The 24,918-nt window shown below is 46.7% G+C and overlaps 1 protein-coding gene across 2 annotated transcripts in view; it reads left to right on the top strand.

Annotated features, from left to right (window-relative positions):
• The window catches only part of CYTH1 (cytohesin 1), a 105,465-nt gene extending 80,811 nt beyond the window's left edge, over positions 1 to 24,654 (top strand). For both annotated transcript variants that reach the window (XM_026455877.1, XM_023211653.1), the window contains exons 7-13: positions 102 to 214; positions 1,601 to 1,749; positions 2,193 to 2,305; positions 8,375 to 8,453; positions 18,934 to 19,005; positions 19,630 to 19,784; positions 22,518 to 24,654. In XM_026455877.1, coding sequence (XP_026311662.1) covers positions 102 to 214; positions 1,601 to 1,749; positions 2,193 to 2,305; positions 8,375 to 8,453; positions 18,934 to 19,005; positions 19,630 to 19,784; positions 22,518 to 22,596 — 760 coding nt within the window. In that variant the 3' untranslated portion in view covers positions 22,597 to 24,654. The remainder of the gene's footprint in view (positions 1 to 101; positions 215 to 1,600; positions 1,750 to 2,192; positions 2,306 to 8,374; positions 8,454 to 18,933; positions 19,006 to 19,629; positions 19,785 to 22,517) is intronic.
• Positions 24,655 to 24,918: the final 264 nt, after the last annotated feature.

Genomic DNA, 24,918 nt, shown 5'->3' with positions numbered 1-24,918 from the left:
TCTCAAAAAGAAAGAAAAAAAAAATCATTGGCAGTTTAACAATTGATAGAGAAATAAATGGCCTCCCCGAGTTCTGGAGTGCTCTGTCTTCACCCACTCAGGCAGTTCCTGTGGAGCTTCCGGCTACCTGGAGAGGCCCAGAAGATTGACCGGATGATGGAGGCGTTTGCCCAGCGATACTGTCAGTGCAATAATGGCGTGTTCCAGTCCACGGGTAAATATAATAATTCATCCTAGTTTATGATGGGCATTTTACACTGGATTATTTTCTTGGCACCAGATAATTTCTAAAACAAAAGGACTGAGATTCATGCCTAGGAACATTTATTTAATGATACTTATAATAGTAAAATGTTGGAAATAATCCAAAAGTCCGACAGTATGGCACTGTGAATTTACATTGTGGTGCCTCTGAACTATGAAATACACAACTGTTAAAAACCACATTTTAGCTGTGTGCAGTGGCTCACACTTGTAATGTCAGCATCTTGGGTGGGAGACCGAGGTGAGAGGATTGCTTGAGGCTAGGAGTTTGAGACCAGCCTGGGCAACATTATAAGACCCTGTCTCCAAAAAAATTTTTTTAAATTAACCAGGTGTGGTGGCTTGTGCCTGTAGTCCCAGCTGTTTGTGAGGCTGAGGCAGGAGGATCTCTTGAGCCCAGGAGTTTAAGACGGCATGCAGCGAGCTATGATCGCACCACAGCACTCCAGCCTGGGTGACAGAGTGAGACTCTGTCTCAAAACAAAAAACAGAAACTAAAACAACCCATGTTGTTACAAAGAATTTTTATTGACGTTGGAGAATGATATTAAGATTAGCAAAAAAGCATATATATGTATTAGTTTGTTTCCAATTTTGTTGCAGTATGTGTTTGTGAGATAAATATGTGATGAGTTATACCTAGACACATTTACGTAGAGAAAATAAAGCAAAATAAATTATTGCTAGATAGTGGGATTATGGGTCATTATAGGTCATTTTTTTTTAAATGCCTTGTATTTTTCAGAGTTTCTACAGTGTATTCTCCTTTCCAATCTGAAAAAATAAACAGCTTTAAGTCTTGAATACTTTATATACTCTTTTATGCCTTGCTCCTTTCAGACAGCAGCGTGCCCTAGAGTGTACCTGTTCATCTGGATTCATCCCATTCTTTGGAGAACATGGTTTTTTTTTTTTTTTTTTTTTTTTTCTTTTCTTTTTTTTTGAGATGGAGTCTTGCTCCGTCGCCCAGGCTGGAGTGCAGTGGCGCTATCTCGGCTCACTGCAACCTCTGCCTCCCAGGTTCAAGCAATTCTGCTGCCTCAGCCTCCCAAGTCACTGGGATTGCAGGCGCACGCCACCATGCCCGGCTAATTTTTCTGTTTTAGTAGAGACAGGGTTTCACCATGTTGGTCAGGCTAGGCTTGAACTCCTGACCTTGTTATCCACCCACCTCAGCCTCCCAAAGTGCTGGGATTACAGGCATGAGCCACCACACCTGGCTGAGAACATGGTTGTTTATTCCTGGTTTCATCTGATATCTCTCGCTGTTGTGGGTAGGATGTTTCTGGTCATCTAAGCATACAACGGCTCCTCTTTGCTTTTCTCTCATCTTTAGACACTTGTTATGTCCTCTCCTTTGCCATCATCATGTTGAACACCAGTCTGCACAACCCCAATGTCAAAGATAAGCCCACTGTGGAGAGGTTCATTGCCATGAACCGAGGCATCAATGATGGGGGAGACCTGCCGGAGGAGCTACTCCGGGTAAGCAAGCAAGAGTGGCCTTCATTCAAGTCAAGAAAGAGTTCACTGGGAACAGGATCGTCTTTTATAGGAAGGAAGAGAAGACATACAGTTTATCAAGGGTCTCCTCTTTTAATTTATTTAACCATGTGAATTTCATTAAGAAGTTGGTAGTGAGGCCCAGCTACGGAATCAGGAAGGGGACAGTGGGTTGTAAATATGAAACTAAAAGCTCGAATAGAGGTCAAGCTGCTGTCTTTATTTTCCTAATTGGGAAGTCTTACTGATTTTGTCACTGTGAGCTGCCTGAAAGCAGAAATGGTCATATTCTTTTAGTCTCAGCACCCAGCAGGCTTGGCTTACTGTAGGCATATAATGAATGCTTGTGGAATGAATGAAGAGAAAGGGGAGGAAGAAAAAATATTTCTAGAATCAGAGACATAAATTGTCATCTTTTATCCCAGAATCTCTATGAGAGCATAAAAAATGAACCCTTTAAAATCCCAGAAGATGATGGGAATGACCTCACTCACACTTTCTTCAACCCAGACCGAGAAGGCTGGCTATTGAAACTCGGTAAGTGGTCTCTGAGTTAGGGCTCCTAAAGCTGAGACTTAGGAAGAAAGGCTGTGTGTGTGCGTGCGTGTGTGTGTGTGTGCATGCGTGTGCGTGTGTGTGCGTGCATGTGTGCGTACACGCGCATGCATGGTCACACACATGCATGGACACACACACACCATATGGGAAAGGGGGTGGCTTATAGGGGACTTCAAAGGGACTTTGGTATGAGTTCTGTTCTAACAAAAGTCCGCTTCCAAAAAGGAAGTGACTTCATAGTCATTGCCCCCATGGGACACAGACTACTGGGGACAGACTTTACTCCACCGTAAATATTGCCCACATGTGTTCATGCTCCACGTTTTTACTCTTGAGTTGGTTGACCAGGTTTTGTTTCAAGGCAGCTCCCTGAGCACCTGGTCCGTTTGCCTTCCCTGTCCCCATAACCGTTGGGAGGGTGGCCAACCTTGTCCATCTTTCTACTTCCCATCACATAGATTTGTACCTGGCGCTCCTGCCCCCGCCCCAGTGCATCGTCACTTCCTTCTGCATCTGGCTCCCCCACAGGCAGTGTGCATGGCAAGCCTAGAGCCCTTGGCTGCAGCTCAATCCACAGCACTCTTATTCATTCTTGGGCAGCGGTTTTTTTTTTTTCTTTTTTTTTCCCCCCTCCTTTTCAATCTGAATCAGCCACATTAATTATTGTGTTCATTTAGAAAAGCTGAAAATGCATTTCTCTTCCCTCTGCCAGAAGTGATGAGCTTGTATTGCTGAGATTTGTGGTCATGCCTTGCCGTGAAGGGGACAGGATAATCAATAGGAAAAACATTAGTAGGGTTTTGATACACATTCATGTCCACATGTGTTTACTTTATTAATAGTTTCAGAATATAGAGAGAGCTCTAGACTCTGCAGATATAATGATGCCCCCCCCTTTTTTTTTGTGGGGGGGGCGGCGGGCACTAACAGCGTATTTCCTCTGTTGCCTTCTGCCTTAGCCTTTGACGAGTTGGGTTCTCACATTAGCAGGGGCTGTTTCGTCCTCTACCAGCCCAACTACTCGCCCCAGTGATTAGAAGTCAGTACTCTCTTGGTTATTACCAACACATCTGGGAAGGCTAAAATGGAATCCTTTATTTCTGACTAGGTCAGATAGCAATAGCCTTTCTATTTTCCTTTAAAGGCATATCCCAAGTGCTTGTGCTTATACATAAGGACTTAATTCATAAATTCCCCTTATGGCACCACTTCACCGATCAGTTGTAAATATCTCTTGAATTGGCCATCATTTTATGTATATTTAAGCCCGCAGAATCTTTGAAGTTAAGGCTCTAAAATTACTAACCCCATAGGCAACCTTCCCTTCCGCATTCCTATTGCCAAGTGGATGGAGTTAAAAGAAAACCTACTGGAAATGTTTAAAGTGTGTCCAAGTTTGGATTTACTTTCCCCTCCAGTGAGATTTGTTTAAATGCTAATACTAAGTGTTAGCTTTGACAGCCCAGACACTAAAATTAGAACAGTACAAAGATTATCTTGGTTCTTACACCAGGATGACATGCAAATTCATGAGGCATCTCAGATTTTAAAAAAGAGAAAATTTTACCAAGTGTGGGACTCAGTTTTAGCTCATTGCATTACTTTTTCTAAACCTCCATCAAACCCTTCGAAACTCCGAATATTGTGTTTTCATTGTAGCACACTTAGAATCACTCTTTGTGTTTATGTGCTGCAGAAGGCAGGGCTTCCAGCCGTCTGGAGCTGTGTGTATATGTCTGTGTATGCATATAGCCATAAGAATGTGTATTCTTGTGTATACACATATGTACATGTATATTCATGGGTATATGTGTGTGCATTCTTACACACTTTAAAAAGTGACAGCCATCTATAGAAAGACATTTAATTTTCCCTGAAATAATCTTAGCCTTCTTTGCTCTGATTCTGGATATACTAATAAACGTTGGCTTTGTAAAAGCTGATTTGTGGCATCTGTGGGGCCAGGTTTTCAGTAGTGCCCCAAAATTTGCCTTGATGAGGTGGGACGTGGCATGTAAGAGCCCCTCATTCACGTGCCAGACGGCAGTGGGATCATTTGCCCGTTTAGTGTTTTTAGTTCAGCTCTCTCCCCAGGCAGGCATGAATGTGACTGATACATTGCACTTTAAGATTAAGGAATCGGGTTTAATTTATTTGTTTTAATTTTCTTTTCTCCCTCATTTGTATGTTTCCATGATTTTGGCTCTCCTTTTCCTTGCCCCAAACTCCAGGAGGTATGTAACCCCTCAGCCTGCTCGCTCGCTCTGCATAGGCCACTGTCATTGCTGCAGCATTTTCTTATTTCGTTATTTTTGGTTATTTTGTTTTTTAATTGCCGGTGGTAGTGTTAATGCTGCTTCTAACTTATTGTACAGTCCCTAGGGAACTGGTCAGGATCAGGGGTTTGGAGCAATTTTCGTTTTTCCTTTCTGGAGGAGTATATGTTATATTCATTACTGAATGCAGTAATGCGAGAAAACATACTAAGAGTGGGTTTGTAAAAGCAGAGGAAGTTTCCACGACATTTTCACTTGGAATTATTGGCTAAGACATGCGCTATGTTTGATATTCAATTTGACATCCATTAATCAGCCTGATTGAAAGTTAATCTCTAAAGTGGGGAAGAGGAGAAAGAAGAGAAGGAAGTCTTTCTTTTTATTTTTGAGGCGGAGTCTCACTCTGTCGCCCGGACTGGAGTGCAGTGGCCGGATCTCAGCTCACTGCAAGCTCCGCCTCCTGGGTTTACACCATTCTCGTGCCTCAGCTTCCCGAGTAGCTGGGACTACAGGCGCCGCCACCTCGCCCGGCTAGTTTTTTGTATTTTTAGTAGAGACGGGGTTTCACCGTGTTAGCCAGGATGGTCTCGATCTCCTGACCTCGTGATCCGCCCGTCTCGGCCTCCCAAAGTGCTGGGATTACAGGCTTGAGCCACCGCGCCCGGCCAGAAGTCTTTCTTTTTTCTTCTTTTTTCAAGCTGAGACTTTTCCAGAAAGAACAAAGTCTTGGCTTCCCAAAGCTAGGGAAAGCTTCTGATTTACCATGATGGAAAAGCAAACTAGGGAAAGAATTAAATTAGACGATATTTAAGACATTTACCTTTGGACAAAAAGGGGAAATGGCGTGTCCTAAACTCAAAATGACACCGAGTGACGGTGAAAAAACAACTCCAAACCCAAAACCCTCCCTGAAGTCCTCGTATTTAATTTCCTGGGGATGAGAGAAGGGCATTACAGCCTGGGCTCTATTTTTATGTTTTGTTTCACTCCCTCGCTTTTTCAGCGAGTCCTCATTAAAGCCCTGAATTGGTCTCCTAGTTATGTTTTTGGTGTCTCCTCTCCATTTGCTGGTTTGGGGAAACATGTTTTCCTAGCCCAAGACACCTCAGATTTGTGCCAAAGCATTCCCTGAGCAGTAGCTACACTTAAAAAGAACAGCTCCAAACATGCACACTTACAGATGCTTCAGGAACTTGTCAGGTTGTTCTCAGCTGTAGGGGAAGATGGCATCCGGCCTTGACATCTCGGGGAGGTCACAGGAGGGCTGAGGAGCCGTGCAGTGGGAGGTGGTCCTGTGAGTTCCACAGGGACTGTCCTAGGCACGCATTGATCTGTCTGCTTGTTTCATGTCTGCTTTTCTTTCCACGTGGAAATGTTCCCCGTGGGCCCACAGTGATGCTTTATGGTAGAGGTCTCTGTAATGCAACAAATTGTCCAGGGATAATAACCAAGCTTTTGTAATCAGGCAGAGAATTTCTCCCGGCTTTGCTTTTTCTCCTTGATTTCCTTCCATCGTGTTTCTTTTAGCATCTGACTCGCTTCTTCCATGATCTCCTAAGTCCCAAAGGTTCCCCGGGTAGTGTCCTGTGATGGAGCGCATGGGAGGCCAGCATGGGCTGATGTTCCCTTTGTGCCGAGCCTCCGGGGACAACCAATGGCCTGCCAGGCTGGAAGACCAAAGTTCTCAGGCTCTGAATTGGTGGAGGGGGTTCCTTTTTAAGAACAAATTGGCTTCAGTCCTGAATATAGTCCTTGTCTTCTTTATCCTCCTTATTTAATTCTGCCCAGGCTTTCCTGTTTTCCACATGCATGTCATAGTATCCATTTATGGTTTTCTCCTTATTCATGCCATCTAACCTTTAGGGACCAGCAGCAAGGGCTCACATGAAACTTACAAGTCACTGGAGGGAGGGAGTCTCAATTTGCTTGATACAGCACAGGATGGGCAGGCGGATGGCACGTGCTTGCTTCCAGCAAATTCCCCCGCATAACCTAGATCTGTGTCATTTGGAATCTTTGCAATTAATGATCAGTCACGTAAGCCCGCCTAGAGTTCAGCGTCCAAGCAGGGTGCTAAAAACTGGCCTGAAAGCCCAGTGGTCCTTTTATTTGTCTGCCAGGACCTACACTGGACATTTTCTTTCCATAACATTGTTTGCATACTCCCCTTAGGTTTCTCTGGTGTGAGCATGCAGGCAAGTTCTGGCAGTTAGAAATAGTCCCTGTAAAACCATTCTCCTCTTTGCTCAGCTATTTGTGATGAGGGCAAGAGAGAAAGCATGACTGGGGGTATGAGATTTATGCCCCATGGTTCTTGCCATCGAGGAAGATTGGAGAAGCATATTGTCTGTAGGTTAAGTCTTAGCAAAAGAGCAGCGCGCAAGAAGTGTTTCTGGAACGCCCTGCATGGCTTCACAGCTGAAGGCCTTAGGGATCAGTTTTGAGTAATTCATGTTCAGAAAATGTTCCGTTGATGAGAGGGAGGTGGAGGAAAAGGAAGCCTGTGGTTCCAATTTGACAGCAGGTGTAGCTTCATTCAGATAGGCTTGGGGAAATTTTTCCTTCCTTTGTGTCTGTCTCAGCATAACTTCACGACCCCAACCCCAGCTTTTTTTTTTTTTTTTTTGAGATAGAGTCTCCCTCTGTTACCCAGGCTGGAGTGCAGTGGCGCAGTCTTGGCTCACTGCCATGTCCACCTCCCAGTTCAAGCGATTCTCATGCTTCAGCCTCCCGAGTAGCTGGAACTATAGGCATGTGCTACCACCCCTGGCTAATTTTTGTATTTTTAGTAGAGACGGGGTTCACCATGTTGGCCAGCTGGTCTTGAACTCCTAACCTCAAGCGACCCACCCACCTTGACCTCCCAGAGTGCTGGGATTATAGATGTGAGCCCCTGTGCCCGGCCATGACCCCAATGTTTTGTGCCGAGAAATACCAGAAAGAACCAAGGGAGGCCCTTGCCAGGCTCCCAGCCACGCCACCAGAGCTTGTTTTGCCATGGCTGTATTGGCCAGCTGTTTCTGTTTTACACTCCAGGTGAGAAGCCCAGAATGGAAAAGGCTCCTGAGGTAACCTCTCAGTACAAGTTGATTCTTCCTTGATAAAGGAATTCTGCTGTGATTGTCACCCAGGACTCGGGAGATTTTGTTTTCAGGACAGTAGCACATAAGGTTAAGAGCCAGTGTAGAAGCTCCCTATAATCATGAAGGTGAGGAAGAGAGTAGAACCACGGGGATTTACTTCATGTTCCAGGGAAAGTGCCACAACCAAATGCCATGGCGTTTGATTGTGAAGGCTCCCAGCATCTCCCCTCCTGCTTCCTCCTTCCTTCACTTCCAGTGAAACACCCCTTATGTGCCGGGCTGCTTGTCCGTAGCAGAGTAGCCTGCACTAGGTGCTGACCCTTCCTTCTTTTTCTGTTCTTTGGCGATTTCTACCACATAGGCTTTTTGCTGACTCTGGCAAATTTGCATTGTATGTCATTATTGCCCCTGGGTTTTCCCTCCACAAACCCATGCTCATCCTGCCGTCCTGATTCCATCTCCAGGTGTCACCTAGACGCGCTTGCTCTGCTTGTACCCACAGGCTTTCACTTTGTGAAAGACGCTTCTGTTTCGGCTCTGTGTCTTGTTACTGATGTCAATGTTGTGGGCTCCACGTTCTCCTGATGCCTCTCCCCCAACTCTCTCTGAGAAGAGAGGGTGTCGTGTGTGTCGTGGAGCCTGCGCTTGTCTGGTTGTCTCTTGTCGAACGTGCATCTCTTTTTGCTCTGCAGGTGGCAGGGTAAAGACTTGGAAGAGACGCTGGTTCATTCTGACTGACAACTGCCTTTACTACTTTGAGTATACCACGGTGAGTACCTGCTGGTCGGCCTCCAGACTAGGGATGGACAAGGCCTTCAGTTCCAAGTGGCTCTAATCAGACACGGTTGAGGAGACCATTGGATTTGCCCTTCTATATCTGTGGGGGATGGGGGAGAGTTTAAGCAAAGTGGAAGAACTGAGGTAAATCTCGGAATGGGGAACCCCTGAGAGGATGTGCGTGCCTCAAAGGGCACTAGGGCTCAGAGCCGGCATCCGGTTCTGGTGAGACAGGAGACGCCCGGCCTGGAGGAGGGGGAGCATGGAATAGCAGCACTAGAAATGGGTTTTGGAACTGGGCTAGAAAGAATGAATTTGCATTGGTTGCCAAGAAAGAGTATGTGGCCCTAACTGAAAGGGAGATGAAAAGAAAAAGGAAATAATCGTGATTTTAGAAAATTCACCGATTCTGGGTTAGCAGAAATATGATTTCAGAAGAAACAGCCCAAGGGGTAAAATATATGGTGGGGGAAAAAGAAGTGAAGTAAAATGGGAAAAGTTAATTTGAGATGATCTGGAGTTTTAAGAAGTTTTGTTGGTTTTTATTCAGTGGGAGAGACTTACAGCTGCAAATTTGTGTTTTATATATGTATATCCCTTTTGTAGTAATAACCAAAGAGAATAAAAACCATAAATTAGCTCTTTTCAGAACTCCCTCTAAGCAAGGTACCCAGAACCCTGGCAAGATAGCACTTGGTGTGGAGACCGTGGCCCACCGGACTGGCGATGGGGTGCTTTTTCATTTCTGCCACCTCTCTTGGTCATTGTAAGAGCAAAGCGGGCATACTGCCATGGCATTGAACTTTTGTCTTAAATCAAGGCCGTTGAGTTGAAAATGCTTTGCTTTTGTTCTCCAAGTATATCTTCATGGAGCAAAAATCATTGATCCCATTGAGAAAATTAAGACTCAGAAGTATTTTTTAAAAATAAGTTTAGAGCAAAATGGGGCTTAAGTAAAACACTGAAATCCTGACTGTATTCACCAGTCCTTATTTAGGACCAAGAAACAGGTCCATGCCTTGGCATTTTCTGCTGTGAGGCGTGAAGATGGGTTTCCGTCGTGTCTAACACTTGGCATTGTTCTCCATCCCCATGGGCGTGATGCACGTGCGGCTTCTCACCCAGGGAATGCACTTGGTAGCCCATCAGGCTGCAGGCCAGAGCCGCTCCTTCTGATGGTTTGGTGACTGAGGATAGTACATCACTTTGAAGGGAATTCTGGCCGGGATTTTGTGTGTTGTAGGGCTCAACTCATGCCCTGCAAGTTCTGCACTGGCTTTGCTTTTCTGTTGTTGCAGTCTTTTCATATGAGAGTAATACACTTCAAACATCTGCAAAATCATAAAAAGAAAGCTGCTTTCTGCTTCACCCCCAAAGTACCACCATGAACATCTTGGTACATTTTTTTCTGTTTTGTTCACCCTTCTGCCTCATATTTTGCCTTTTTTCTGAAGACATCTACACTAACAATGTCTTTAGCATCCTCTCTGAATTTGTCTCTCTATTCTCTGGGTCAAAATGAAACATACATAAGTATCTAGGTGGTATGCTCCTAAGTCCTGACAATCCTAGGGCAATGCTACGAGAGTCTAGAATCTTGTGGTTTTTGATGCCCACCATAGCGGTGTCACCTTAATCCTTATTTCAGTTCAGCCACACTTATTCAGCAAAGTGTAGCATTTTATCAAGCAGTGGAAATACAGAGATAAATACATTTCTTTTTTTTTTTTTTTTTTCTTTTTTGAGACAGAGTCTCGCTCTGTCTCCCAGGCTGGAGTGCAGTGGTGGTGTGATCTCGGCTCACTGCAACCTCTGCCTCCTGGGTTCAAGCGATTCTCCTGTCTCAGCCTCCCAAGTAGCTGGGACTAGAGGCATACACCACCACATCCAGCTTTTTTTTTTTAAAGTAGAGGCGGGGTTTCACCACATTGACCAGGCTGGTCTTGAACTCCTAACCTCAGGTGATCCGCCTGCCTCAGCCTCCCAAAGTGCTGGGATTACAGGCGTGAGCACCCAGCAGTAAATACATTTCTTTTTTTTTTAATTATATTTTAAGTTCTAGGGTACATGCGCACAACCTGCAGGTTTGTTACATGTGTATACATGTGCCATGTTGGTGTGCTGCACCCATTAACTCATCATTTACATTAGGTATATCTCCTAATGCTATCCCTCCCCCGCGCCTCACCCCACGACAGGCCCTGGTGTGTGATGTTCCCCTTCCTGTGTCCAAGTGTTCTCATTGTTCAGTTCCCACCTATGAATGAGAACATGCAGTGTTTGTTTTTTTGTCCTTGCGATAGTTTGCTGAGAAAGTAAATAAATTTCTCAAGACACAGAGAGGGAGCTGTCAGAGTTAAGACGGTAGATTGAAACTTCCACACAGAATTACCTAACAGAGCAATAGACTGGTAAAAAATAAGTAGGGACAAATAGCAACCAAACAGGGGAAGGGGCATAACGAATTCAGTAAACATCAGCCCTGGGCAGCAGTGGGCGCAGCAGCGGCGGTGGCAGCAGTCAGAAGCAGTGTGCAAGGTTTCTACCTCACAGCCTGGGATGTGACGAGACCTGGCAATCTTGCTGGTTTCTCAGGTCTGGGAGGAAGCAAACTGAATGGGACTTGTTATTTTTCCCTCCCTGATCAAGGAGTAGTAAAATCTCCTGCTGGGTGGACATTGGGGAAATGGGAAAAGTGAAAAAAACAGCCGTTATAGACATAAGTAAAGGCTCAGGGCTGTATATTCAATGGGGAAGACCATCCATGGGGTATCTCCCATGAGCATGATATCCATCCCCAAATACAGGGGTCCCCAATCCCAGGCCATAGGACAGTACCAGGCTGTGGCCTGTTACTAGCCAGGCCACACAGCACAAGGTGAGTGGCAGGCGAGCAGCAGAAGCTTCATCTGTATCGACAGCCAGCTGCTGCCCATCACTCACGTCACCTCCTGAGCACCACCTCCCGTCAGATCAGTGGCAACATTGGATTATCATAGAAGCGCGAACCCTGTTGTGAACTGCGCGGGCCGTTCTGAGAATCTAATGCCTGATGATCTGAGATGGAGCTGAGGGGGTGATGCTAGTACTGGGGAGTGGCTGCAAATACGGATGAATGTTAGCAGAGAGGTTTGACTGCTTATATGTAGCAGAGACCATAATAATACATCAGTTGCTTGCAGACTCATCAAAACTCTATCAGTGAGTGGCAAGTGACAATTAGACTGCCTCTGGTGGCAGGCTTTATAGTGGCAAGTGAGCAGATGTACTTCAGTTGTACAGCTGTATCTGGTGGCAGGCTTTAAGTCAGAATCCAACACTTACTTCAGTCTGCGCATGGCCCGCCTGTTACTTTATTTACCACTGCTATCCGCGTCTCTTTCCACACTGTGTACTTGTCTCAGCCACGGTTTTGGTAAGCCCACCCGCCAACCCTCGCCAAAATGAGTAAAAATCAAACGTCACCAGAGAGCTTCTGTGAAAAGGGAGAGAGACCCATTGATGAGACAGCAGAAGACGCCAAGACTGCCAACGAAAAGAAAGCTGCACTGCGAAGAAAATGCCTAGAGTTCTACTCCGGTTCTAGGTTCATTTCCACAGGTGGTCACATTCGCCAAGCCCACTTTGTAGAATATGTGGTGACCAACTACTCAGCAAAGCCACGAAAGCTTCAAAATTGCCTCACCGCATGGAGACCCAGCGTCCTGCATTAAAAGACACTGCCTTTGTAGTTTTCAAAAGAAAAAAACGTAAACATCAAGAACAGAAGCAGTTATTGAAGGCCACCCCTTCATCAAATATATCTGCGCTGAAAGCATCATTCTTAGTATCTAACCGCACTGCCAAAGCCAGGACTGGCTGTTGGTGAAGAGTTGATCCTGCCTGCTGCTAAGGACATTTGTCATGAGCTTTTAGGAGAGACTGTAGTTCAAAAGGTGGCACGTGTTGCTCTTTCAGCCAGCACCATAACTAGACGAATTGATGATGTAGCAGCAGATACTGAGGCACAGTTGTTCGAGAGGATTAGTGAGTCACTGTGGTACTCAATCCAGGTTGATGAGTCTCCTGATGTTGACAACAAGATAACAATGTTTGTTTTTCTGTGACATATTTTTCAGGGGGATGTGCATGAGGATGTTATGTGCGCTTTAGTTGCCAACCAACACCATGGCTGCTATTCAAGTCTTTGAATTATTACATATCAGGAAACTGAACTGTTCTGTTTTGTGTTGGTCTATGCATGGATAGAGCAGCTGCCATGACTGGGCAGCTTTCTGGTTTCACTACTCAGGTCAAAGAGGTCGCTTCTAAATGTGAGTCTATGCAGTATGTCATCCATAGAGAAGTGCCGGCTAGCCAAAAAGTGTCACCTGAATTTAACAACATTTATGCAGGATGTGATTAAAATTACCAACCACGTTAAAGTACGTGCCCTAACTCACGCCTGTTCATGCAGCCCTGTGAGGAGCTGGATGCAGAGCACACACGGCTTCTCTGATACGCAGAGTGAGATGCTTTCTAAAGGCAGATCGCTGGCCAGACTTTCTGAGTTACGACAGCCACTTCAGAGATTTCTTTTAGAAAACATCACCGCTAGCAGCACATTTCAGTGACACAGAATAGAGGTCAGGAAACTTGTGTACTTGTGTGACAGATTAAACCTACTCATAAACTCAATCCGTCACTGCAGGGGAGAGTGGCAACTGTGTTCCAGTCTGCAGATCAAGTGGCTGCGTTCAAAGCCAAACTGGAATTACAGGGGTGACGAGTGAACCCCGGGATTCCTGACATGGTTCAGACATTAGCGAGATTGTGAAAGAGACGGAGCCGGGGCCTTCTTTCCCCCAGCGGACACATGATCACCTCAGCTTTCAGAAGAGCTTGAGCGATACTTCCCAACCACAAAAGACCCCCAAATTGGGAAGGAATGGATCTGTGACCCATTTGAGAGTAAACCAGAGGAATCAACTTTGTCCGTGCTAGAAGAGCATTGACTGCTTGAGATCGCAAATGACAGTGGCCTTAAAAGTATGTTGGAGACAACTTCAAATCTCCATACATTCTGGATGAAAGTCAAGGTGGAATATCCTGAGGTTGCCACAAATGCACTGAAAGCCTGCTTCCATGCCCAGCGTCCTGTCTTTGTGAAGCAGTGTTTTCTGCAGTGACAGCGACCACAGAGTGATTACGGAGTAGCCTGGACACAAGCAACACGTTCTGCGTGTCACTGTCTCCCATCGCCCCCAGATGGGACTATCTAGTTGCAGGAAAACAAGCTCAGGGCTCCCACTGATTCTACATTATAATGAGTTGTATAATTATTTCATTATATGTTACAGTGTAATAATAGAAATAAAGTGTATAATAAATGTAATGTCCTCAAATCATCCCAAACCATCTTCCCTCCCCTGCCCTGGTCCTAAATGCTTGAGCCAATCACAAAGATTATATCTGAAAAAGACAAGTATTAAAACAGAGAAAAGCTAGCAGATGCAGAGAACAGAAGACGATCCCAACACCAGAGTAATTGGTGCCTGCAAAATCAAAGATATGATGTGGCATGAGATTATTTCCCTGAGAAAGAGGAAAAAGCCCTGGATCTACAAATCAGAGTACACTGTATTTCAGGAAACTTTGTTACAGAAAGGGTGGCTCCAAAGCCTGGCCCCTTTAGACCGTTAAACTTGGAGCCAAGTCTCTGGTCATTCTGTTGGAAAAAGCAGATCATCTCCAGCAGCTTTTTGTCCCAGAAATTAAAGTATCAAGGTCTGCACAGTTTTGAAGAGAAGAATGACCCAAGACCCTTTGTCCAGCCACATTATCATTTAAGTAAAGCACAACTAGCAGCATTCTCATGAAGAAAACATGTGAAATGCAGCACTTGGAACCCTTCTTGAAAAAAAAAAAATTGCTTGATGGTAAAATCCAGCCAGTAAGAAAATGAATCACAAGAAAGGCCCCAGGAAGTAAAAGACTGGTAGTGAGCATTAAACTATTCACTTAAATACAGAACTAATACTTGAGTATACAACTAATACTAAAATATGCTTAAGTACAGAATACCAAAATATACTTAAGTATGGGACTAATACCAAAATATACTTAAGTATAGAACTAATAGCTAAATATACCTCATATAGAAGTAATAGCTAAAGAAACTTAAATATAGAGCTAATACTAAAATATGCTTAAATATAAAACTAATACTAATTAACTGGAAATTGTGGCTGCAGGACAGACCATGAATGTTATAAACCCGGGCAATATAAAAGTGAAATAATAAAAATCAGGAGGTAGGAGGAGGAACGATGTGAAGAATTAGAAGATTTTGTACTTTTTAAAATGCAGAGTCAAGAAATGTTGTTAAAATGGAAGCATGTTGTATTTTTTTAAAAGAATGAGTAAAACCTCTTTTTTTTTTGAGACAGTCTTGCTCTGTCACCCAGGCTGGAGTGCAGTGGTACGATCTCGGCTCACTGCAACCTCCACCTGCCGGGTTCAAGCAATTCTCCTGCCTCAGCCTCCTGAGTAGCTGGGATTACAGACATGTGCCACCATACCCAGCTAATTTTTGTATATTTATTAGAGACAGGGTTTCACCACATTGGCCAGGCTGGTCTCGAACTCCTGACCTCGTGATCCGCCCGCCTCGGCCTCCCAAAGTGCTGGAATTATTTTCGTAAACATCTTTGTCTTAACTTGAATAAGATTATCTTAGGAACTCTTGTGGTAAAGAAACATTTACTTTGAGGTTCAACACTTCTTCAGTTTCTGCTTCCTTTTTCCCCCTGTTAAATTCGAAACAATTAAAACAGAATGTATTTTATGAAAATAATACCACTTAAAATATCCCATTTTCATAAAACCTATTTCCCTCCCTCTCTCTGTACACACACAACATGTCTTCACCTAATGTCAGCAATGGTAATTCAGGAGTGATTGGATTTGGAGTATTTTTAAACCTTTCACCTGTATTCTTTTCTACAATATTTAGTTCTTTATAATAAGCAATTCTTATTTTTGCAAAAATAATGAGTGTTCTTAAAGACAAATTTAAAAAGCCAAAGACATTGCCCTCGGGTATTTCCCTCTTCACGGCGGAAGTGGGTCATTATTGGGCACACACGGGTCATCAGTGAGGGTGCAGCCTGCCTATTCTTAGGCCTGCCAGAATCCACTTGAAGTTCTAGACAGGGGTCTTTTTAATATTTGGGATTTTTACATTGCTGCCCAGGAGCTTAACATTTAGTTGTTTCCACCAGAGGTTCTCAGTCTCTTTCACCCCAGCACTGAGGGATAGGGTGAGCACCAGTCAGCGATGCTGGCTCACTCAAGCCAATTCTCAAGTGGCAGGATAAGTGTGCCGAGAAGAGCGAGGAGGGCCACGCTGTGCGGGATGGAGCAGGGAAGAGGCGGGGCCAGGAAAGATACCAGAATCCCCAGGGGGTTCTCCTGGTGACCAGGAGGGTCTTGTTATAACCTGGTCCCACTCCAGACTGAAAACCATGGGTGTACATCATCTTGGTTTAAAATCATTTTACATCGAGAACGTGCATCATGCCTATGTAACGTGGATGCCACAGGCCTCACCAGTCAAAGAGTATACATTATGTCACATACTTACTGAGGTCCAAAGTGTGGTTACTCTTAGACCACCCACTGGCTCGCCTGGGGATGCCTCAACCCAGTTAACCCAGCGGAATCCTCAAAAGGTGCCGGCACCAATTAAACCCTAGAAGTGAGAATGGTGGGGGTAAAAACTAGAAGCAGAATTGACTGAGAACTGTTTAGGAAACAGACCAGTTGTCTCCCTCACCTCATGTCCCTGAGGGCCTGCCCCTACCACCCAGGCAGAAGTCTGAGTGCTCGCTCACAGGAGAGACTGACACCAAGCGTTTCTGGATGAGGGATCCTAGGCCTGGTTGAAGGTGGGGGCATTTTACCCAGACAGGAGTGTTGGGTAAATTCAGGCTTCTTGAATGCTGAGGACTTTTTCCACCCCCAGCTTCTCCTCACTCAGCCCTCAGAACCACAGGTAGCCAGGTCTGTAGCTTGCAGACAGAGTGGGAAACTTCTCTGCCCAAGAAGTGATGCGTAAGAGTATTTAGTCAGATTCCCCAGCAGACAGCCTAGTGGGAGGGCCCTTGTAGATGGTCACAGTCCACAGCCTTTGGAGTCCCAGTCAGCTCTTAGTCTTCCAGTCTTCAAATGGCACAACCAAGGAATTCCAGATACCTGAGGAATTCCTGCAGCCTTACAGCAAGTAGAGACCAACGCAACCCAACAGCCAAAGAGCAACTTGGATGAGAGAGGGACTCCAGGAAGAAGAAAGACTTCACCGCTGGTTGTAAAGAGACTCTCAGTCATCTCAGGTGACTCTACAGCTGTGAAACAAGAACAGGATCCTGTATGAAGCCAGGGAACAAAAATAATAATTAAACCCTCCTGGAAATTCAAAGCATGGTAGAAGTGAAAACTCAATGGAAAAGTTGGAAGAAAAGCATTAAGAAAATCTCCCAGGAAGAATAAAAAGGCAGAAGGAAAATAATAAAGGAAAGACTTTTTTTTTTCCCAAAGAAGAACTAGTCCAGGAGGTCTAGTCCAGCATGTTCCAGAGAAGCTGAGAAAACAAAGAGGAGGTAACCCTTGACAAAATAATTTTTAAAAACCTCCCCCAAATGACGGATGCATTTCCAGGTTGGAAGGCTTACTGAATACCCTGCATGATGACTGAAAATGAATGCACCCCAAGGCTGCCTCCTTAGGGGCCTCAGAACACCAAGGACACAGAGAACAGCAGTCGTGTGCAAAGCACCAGCAACCAGAACAGCTTTGTACGGGGTGATATTAAATGGTGAAGGCAGGAATGCTGGGCTTCCCAGTCCTGAAGGAGGGTCATGTCCAGCCTAGACTGTTAGGCCCAGCCAGGTATGAGGGTCGAATAGAAACATTCTTAGCCAAGTGAGATCTCAGAAATGTTAGCACCCACACACCGTTTCTCTGGATGCTGGTGGAGGACAAAAGGCCTTGGCTGTAGGAAACCAGAGATATTGAAACCTCTTGTTTCAAGAGAGGAGGGAAAAGTACTCTGGAATGGAGAGTGCTGAGCTTAAGGATGAAGCAATTTACCAGGTATCAAGGCAACCAGTCCAGACTGGAACAGGTTTCAGAGGCTCCAGGAAGAATTACTTCAAGAAATTAAAATTAACAGGATGCCTGATACAAATTAGCATTAGCAAGGAGATTTTGATAAGAGGTTAACCATTTGCAATTGGTTTTGATGGTAAGGACACAGAGATATAAATCAAAGGAACAACCCACTTCTCCACCCTCCTTAATTTTGGTTCCAGTGGGGAAGGAAGCTTTTCAGGAAGGAAAACATTGGGAAGTTCACTGTATGGCACAGGTTGGAAGAGAAACGTGGTGTTAATGAAGACACTGTGTATAACCCTAATTCAGATGACCAGATCATTATTTAGGAGGATGGGGAATATGAATATGCCCAGGGAAGAGGAGGAGCTCAGTCCTTTTCTGTAGATAACATCTAAAATTGAGCACTCAAAAGGCAGCAGTTGTAATATGGTATTTTGGAGATGGGTGAGATACAGAGGTAAAGACCAAGCAGGTTGGCTTGAAGAAGTTGGAAATAGTTGCTACCCGGGATGGGAAATGACCGAAAGACTCTTTTTCACTTTTAGAGAACTCATGGAACTGGTCGTTTTTTGTTTGTTTTTTGTTTTTGTTTTGTTTTTAACAGTTGGTGCATGTGTAACTCTGGCCAAATACAAAGACTTTAACAGTGCTAGGACTTGGCCATGGGTTGGCTGGATATCAGGGGACTGTGAGGCTGCCATCAGACGTGTACTAGAAGTGTCTGTGGTGCCGTGCTCTCTGCAGATGAGATGGGACTAGTTGGCGGGTGCAGCTCTGTTCTGGACAGGAGTTGAGGTGCCTTTGGAAATCCAGGTGGAGTTGTCAGGATGGTGGTGTCTCTGAGGATTGTACTGTCTGGCGGGGGGGCGATGGTCAGAGGCAGTGAGTGGTTGATGTTCTGACCCACAGCTGCAGTCCCAGGCACCAGGGGCACTAGGGTGAACCTAGGAAAGACTTCCTGGAGTTGTTGCCCCAAAACTGAGGCTTGGGAGAAGAGTGGGAGAGCCAGGCAAAGGGAAGAGGGAAAGGGGCCGACTCCCTGCTTGAGGACCGTGCCCGGGTCACTGCTGGCTACACTCTCAAGGTGTCTGTTGAATCTTCTGGGCTTTCTACTCGCAGAGGACTTGCAGTTATCCTGACAATCCTCAGACATTCTTGGCGCTATTCTTGTTTAGAACAGAAGGAGTTCCCTCAGGCTGATTTGTGAACTTCATGTCCTGGGAGAAGGCAGGAGAGTCGGATGAGTTGCCGGGGAAGAATCTGGCAGTGTGTGTCCTTCATCTGTGATCTTAGACTTCCTCTCTTCAACTGTTCTGTAGGATAAGGAGCCCCGTGGAATCATCCCTTTAGAGAATCTGAGTATCCGGGAGGTGGAGGACTCCAAAAAACCAGTGAGTATTTTTGCTGGGATATTTTGAGGGGAGAAAGGGGATGGGCATTTCAAAGATTTTTTTAAAAACTCAAAACCAAAAACCTGAAACACGTGATCAGGCTTTTATTTAGTCTAATTTTTGATTATATTGTTGAAGCCAAAGATGAGACTCGAAATCACTTCTTCCTGTGCCATCCGTCCGCTTTATAGTTTCACTTGGTGAATAGCACATGAGGGGTGGAAGTTGCCCCTCCTTCAGTGGCAGCGGCAAGCATGCTTGAGTGGGCTATTTAGCTTGTAACCTTGGGACACCTGCTGTGTGTTTTTCCTTTGTTTTGGACTATCGTGATATTACTGGCTTGACTTTAAAAAGTCTTAAGTAACCTGCAGTTCTCTGCATATTTTAAATGCATTGGAAGTGGAGCTAACGTATCAGACTGATATGCTTGCTAACAAGACTTATTTATATATAATTTACAGTCTCCAGAATTCCACATCTAGGCTTCACTGTTCCACAGGAAAATAGGTATTGCTCGTATTTTGTGAAGGTCAGAATAAAGGGGCTTTGGGGAAAGAAATCAGCATGTTTCTCAGTCAGCAGCTTCCTTTGCTCCACTGTCTCCCTGTCTGTTTTCCTTCTCAGAACTGCTTTGAGCTTTATATCCCCGACAATAAAGACCAAGTTATCAAGGCCTGCAAGACCGAGGCTGACGGGCGGGTGGTGGAGGGGAACCACACTGTTTATCGGATCTCAGCTCCGACGCCCGAGGAGAAGGAGGAGTGGATTAAGTGCATTAAGTAAGTGACTGCTGAGAAAGGGAAGTGCGCGCCTGACGCGGCCCTCACCTCCCCAGGTGTTCATCGTCTTCGTGGTTAAACATGCCGCCCGCATCTCTTCTGTGCCGCAAGTGTTACATTCTTAGGGAAGCTTCGTCCTGGTTCCCAGCTGACGACTTCCTGGGAGGCCTTTGGATTCTTGGCTATTATAGCATATGTAAGAGAGCACGTCCTATCTGGGTTCCCCATGTGTCCTCATAGACCCAAAATAGGAAGAGGCGCGTGAGCTACCGGCACAGATGCCGTCTTCTCAACTGGTCTTTCCGTGTCTGACAAAGCTGCTCTCATTCTCACAGTGACAGCTCAGAGGAGATAGTAGTCATGTATAATTTGTGAATCCTGTGAGACACCATTTTCCTAGCTACAGATGAGGAAACTGAGGCCCATAGAGGCTAAGAAACTTGCTGGAGTCACATACTGTGATCCAAGGTCCGGGAGGAGGGAGAAGCTTCCTCAGGGTTCCACAGCTAGGAAATGGGGCTCCCGAGTCCAGGCCTGTGGCTCTCGGCTCTGTCGGCTCCACTGGGCCACGCCATGTAAGTTGTATCACAGGGCTGGAAATTTCCTGATGCGACAAGTATCTGGAAACATGGCTTTCTAAAGCCAGTTGGCTTCTCTTGCTTAATGTTGTTCCCTGGGACTTGGTCTGCCTGGCTGTCCCTCCAGTCCCTGTGCGAGGGTCAGCAGTGAGCATTCTGACTGTGCCTTCTCTCAGTGATCCGTTCTCCTAAGAGCACAACGTTATCCTCTCCCTCGTGGGTGCTTCATCCATGAGCGTACACCCAGCTGTTTTCCTGAGAAAGACTCCTCAGCTGCCTGTAACTTCACCTGGAAAACAGGGAGAATGAACCCACAGGTTCATGCCAAGGCCTCTGTAAGTCCTCTGTGTACTGTGTGACGGGCTTTCTCTCGCCCAGACTACAGCCCCGTTCCTGAGGGAGTGCAATATCCTGTAGCCTTTGTTTTATCTTTTGGTATTTCTACTCAGACCAGTGTAGGTTTTGACCCAGGCTAAATACCTAAAAACTGACTGAAGATGGAGGTGATGTGATGATGGAGGGAAAGGAATAGATGATTTATCCCCTCAAAAGTAATCTGAAAATTCATGCAATGAGAACAGGAACCAGCCGAAGAGAGGATGGGTTTGGCGCCAGGTCGCGCTGTGCCGAGTCCTCGCTCTGTCTTTGTGAGCGCTGTGCCTGGTAGGCGGGTGACTTACTCTTCCGTGTGATACAGGTCATTTCTGCCTCACGGGGCTCTTTTGAGGATTAAATGAGATCATGTCGTGGGCATGGGGTTTGGCAGCTTCCCTGGCATGCCAGCCATCCCGGGAAGTGTGGCCCTGAGCAGGGGCCAGCCCACCCTCCATTGAGCAGACGCGGCACCACGGTGCTTTCAGAGTCCCCTGCCAGTTATGGCACCAGCCCTGTGTTCTGGGGAAGAAAACAGCAGTGTTGTGGGGGACCTGTATCCTTTTTTTAACATACTGAAACAAAAAATTAACTCTTGAATCATTATGAAATGTATTTTTTGTGTAAGATTTGAAGTAAGGGTTGTAAGTTTGTTCTCACGAATGAATAGCTGGTGGTGCGGACGCCATTTATGGATTCATCTGCGTCACTCCCACTGACTTAATGTGCTCTTCTGAGAGTGTACCCAGCTCTCCCGCCAGGCGGCATGCACCTGCCGCTCCGCTGCGCCTCCCAGTGTGAGCACCGCCCGCCTCTCCCGCTGTAGCATCATGGTGTGCTTTGACTGTGCTGGCTGGCGGGTTCCCTGTCCTCCCCTCACCGGTCTTTCAGAAAAGTTTTGGCTGGTTTTGTACAAGTGTCTTTCATATGGTTTTTACTTCTATAGTCAGAAAAACTAAGCATTTTTCAAAGTCACATTTAGAATCATCACTTAGGATACTGCTTCCCTGGAAAGAAATGAAGTGTCAGGACTTTTAGACCATAACTTTCTTGAAAGTCGAGAATGGCAGACATAGGGTTGTGGTGTTGCCAGTCTGCTGCAGGTGCTCCAGCCCGCGGCACGGCCTGTGCTGCTGTCTTTGAGGCTGTAGCACAAGCATGAGCTCAGGCCCCCTCTCTGTGCGCCGGAGACCCAGCCAGGTCCAGCCGGTCTGTCCATGGCCCCCCACCAGCAGCATCGTGCCAGGCAGTGCTGCCTGCAGAGTCGTGGAGCCTTAGTTATTGAGCAGGTGCACATGGGGGCTTGGAAGGCCCCACTGCATTTACCACGCCAGCTATCACACACCCCGTGCCGGAGGACCGCATGTGACACAGCTTGATTATGTGGCACTCGCTGCTGCAAAGCAAAACCAGATGTCATCATGGAAACTCAAGCACCAGTTTTTTTCTCTGAATTAGAATATAGCTGTAAGAATGTGGCACGATTCTGTTCCTACATGTAAATTGATGATTATGTTGAAACAGATAAAAACCCCAAAATTATCTTGTCACATGTTCCTGTGTCTCTTTCGAAGTGTGTCACCTTAGGTCACTGTGTGGACACAGCAAGGGTGGACGACACTAACTTGGCCTTTGCAGTGACGGTGGGGTGGGGCGGGGTTCACGGTGGGGTGGGACAGGGGTTCTGGGGCACGAGGAGCCCCCGAGCAAGCCCCTGCCCGGAGGTGTGTTTCTTCTGATTCTGTCCCTCACGTCTCTGTTTTCTCCCTTCTCTGTGCTCCAGAGCGGCCATCAGCAGGGACCCTTTCTACGAAATGCTCGCAGCACGGAAAAAGAAGGTCTCCTCCACGAAGCGACACTGAGCGTGCAGCCGAGGGCGTTGGTCTGCGTGGGCCTTGGAGCTCCCGCTCTTCTCCCGCATCTCCACGGGTGCACTGCTGCCGAGCACAGCGTCCTCTGCCGGGCCCCGCCCTGGATTCCTAGAGACTAGCTTCAGCTTTTGCTCTTTTTTTTAAGTGGGAGAAGGGTGGGCAATTATCACTGGGGAAGAGAGGACCGGCCGTCTGTCCAGCATGGGCTCCTGAGCCTTCCTCTCTCACAGGGCAGAGCTCTTGTCGGCAGGGCAGCCTCCTGGCCAGTTTCTCTGCTCAGTGTTCTGGTAGCAGAGCTTGGAGCCAACTGTTTACCTCTTGGTTGTCCCCGTGAAGAAGTCTTCAAACCCTGCACCATAAATACATGTATCCATATATTATTATATGTTAAGAAAAACGGTGGAAAGGAAGAGAAGCCACATACTATAAAGATCTATTTTTTTTTTTTTTTTTAAGAGAGAACGTAGTGCTGTTCAGGTGCATTCTGCCCTGGCTGCGCTGGGGAGCTTCTCCCTGGAGAAGAACACCCGGGGCTGTGGCCGAGGGGCATCAGCCTGGGCCCGCGGCAGGGCCTGGCCCGCCTCTCCTGTGCTGTGGGAGCTCGCTGCCTGGTGCTTGTCTGGGCGAGAGAGACAGGTGAGGTCAAGGGCGCAGAGGGCAAAGGCTCAGTGGGCCTTCAGACGACACAGTCCGACGCGGGGGCCTGCCCTGGCCAGGGGCGCAGCCGGCGGCAGCGTGCGGTCCGGCAACTCCCGCGGATGCTTTCCCAGCCCAAGTGCCTGCGGCGCGCCGAGGAGAGGAGAGGACCGACTGGACGCTTACGTTGTTTTCCTCCTTCAGAATCCAAGTTCTTGTTGGGCTTTAAAGTAGAAAGTCAGCATTTTCCTTGAGCTAAATACCTAATAACCAAAACTGTGAGGAAGGTTATCGGGACAGAGGTTCCGGGTAACCTGTTTCATTTTGGGTTTTCTTCCTCTTCCCCAGACTCCAGTCCTCGTTCTAGAGGAAGGAGTAGGACTTCCCCCATCCCCGTAGGGCTTCAGCTTTTTCTGCCTCAAAACCGGCCCTAACTGGACTACTCTGGATGCATTTTGTGGTGGGCCCCCTAAAGGGGAAGATGGGCCTTTTATCTGCTCCGTGGGGTGCACTGGAGTGAGGGGGGTGACCGGGCCGCCTCTCGCATCTCTGTCTTCCCCCGCGGGCACTGTGTGAGCTGGCCCTGCCCCTCCTCATTGCAGTATGAAGGGAGCCATGACACGCAGCATTTTCCTGCCGTTCTCTCAGGGACTCTCAGGGCAGCTCCTGCCACTCCGCCAGGGCTAGCATGCCAGTCCAGGCAGAGCAGGTGGCTGGCTGGCTGGTCGGCCGTCTCGGCCCGCCCCTCCACAGGACCCTGGACCAGGGCGGTGCAGGGCGCGGCCCCGAGGAGGCAGGTGGAGGAGCTGCGGGTTTCCACAGGGCCGTGTCGCCATGGCTGCTCTGATCCTTTAGGGTTGGCGAGCATCTCTGGAAATAGCTTTTGCAGAGGAGTGGTGGGAGGAATGGAGGGGGACAGTCTGTCACCTCCCCGTCCCCGCCGCTTCGTGTAGATCCTACCTGGAGGGAATGGCTGTGGGCACTTTTGTGCTAGAGCTTGTGAGGGTGACAGAAGAGGGTCCAGGCTGGAAACCTGCACTCTCTGGGTGGGAGAACCAGGCGGTGCCTGCCAAGGTCTGGGTGTGTTTGGGCTGGCGCTGGAGCCTGTCAAGCTGGCCCGGGCCCTGGCCTGGTTCTCACAAGTGTTTCCTAGACAGAGAGGCACGTGGGTCAGTATTAGTCTATTTATCAGAGGTGTAAATAATCTATGTATAGTTTTTCTCCTTTTAGATTATTTTGTATTTGTTTAAAAGAAGTTTTGTCAAAATACAAAAATATAAAGAAATGACTGAAAGTTGTTGACAGGGTTTTTAAGAAATTATAATTATTCTAATTGTTTTTGTTTGTTTGTTTTTGCCTTGTAAACTAGCGCCAAGGAACTGCAGCAAATAAACTCCAGATCTGCCCAAGCCATCCTTGCTGTTTGTGGCGTCTCTCAGCTGGGGTGGGCCCTCGAGGTAGGAAAGGAGTGCTGAGCAGACGCCTGTGCACGAGGTGTCACTCCAGCTGCACCCTGAGTTCAGTCGAAACACCTGGAAAGTGGGAGGAGGGTTCTGTCTTCTGTTAAGAGCCTAGTCAGAAAAGATAAGAAACTTAGTCTTCGCACTGCCCCCCCCGGCTCCCGCTTTTTTAGAAGAAGAAACGTGAAACGTCAGTTTTAAATTAAGATCAAGAAAT

This window comes from Piliocolobus tephrosceles, chromosome 16, assembly GCF_002776525.5.
Source record: "Piliocolobus tephrosceles isolate RC106 chromosome 16, ASM277652v3, whole genome shotgun sequence".
Taxonomy (NCBI): Eukaryota; Metazoa; Chordata; class Mammalia; order Primates; family Cercopithecidae; genus Piliocolobus; species Piliocolobus tephrosceles.
This window is presented reverse-complemented; position numbering and strand designations above follow the sequence as displayed.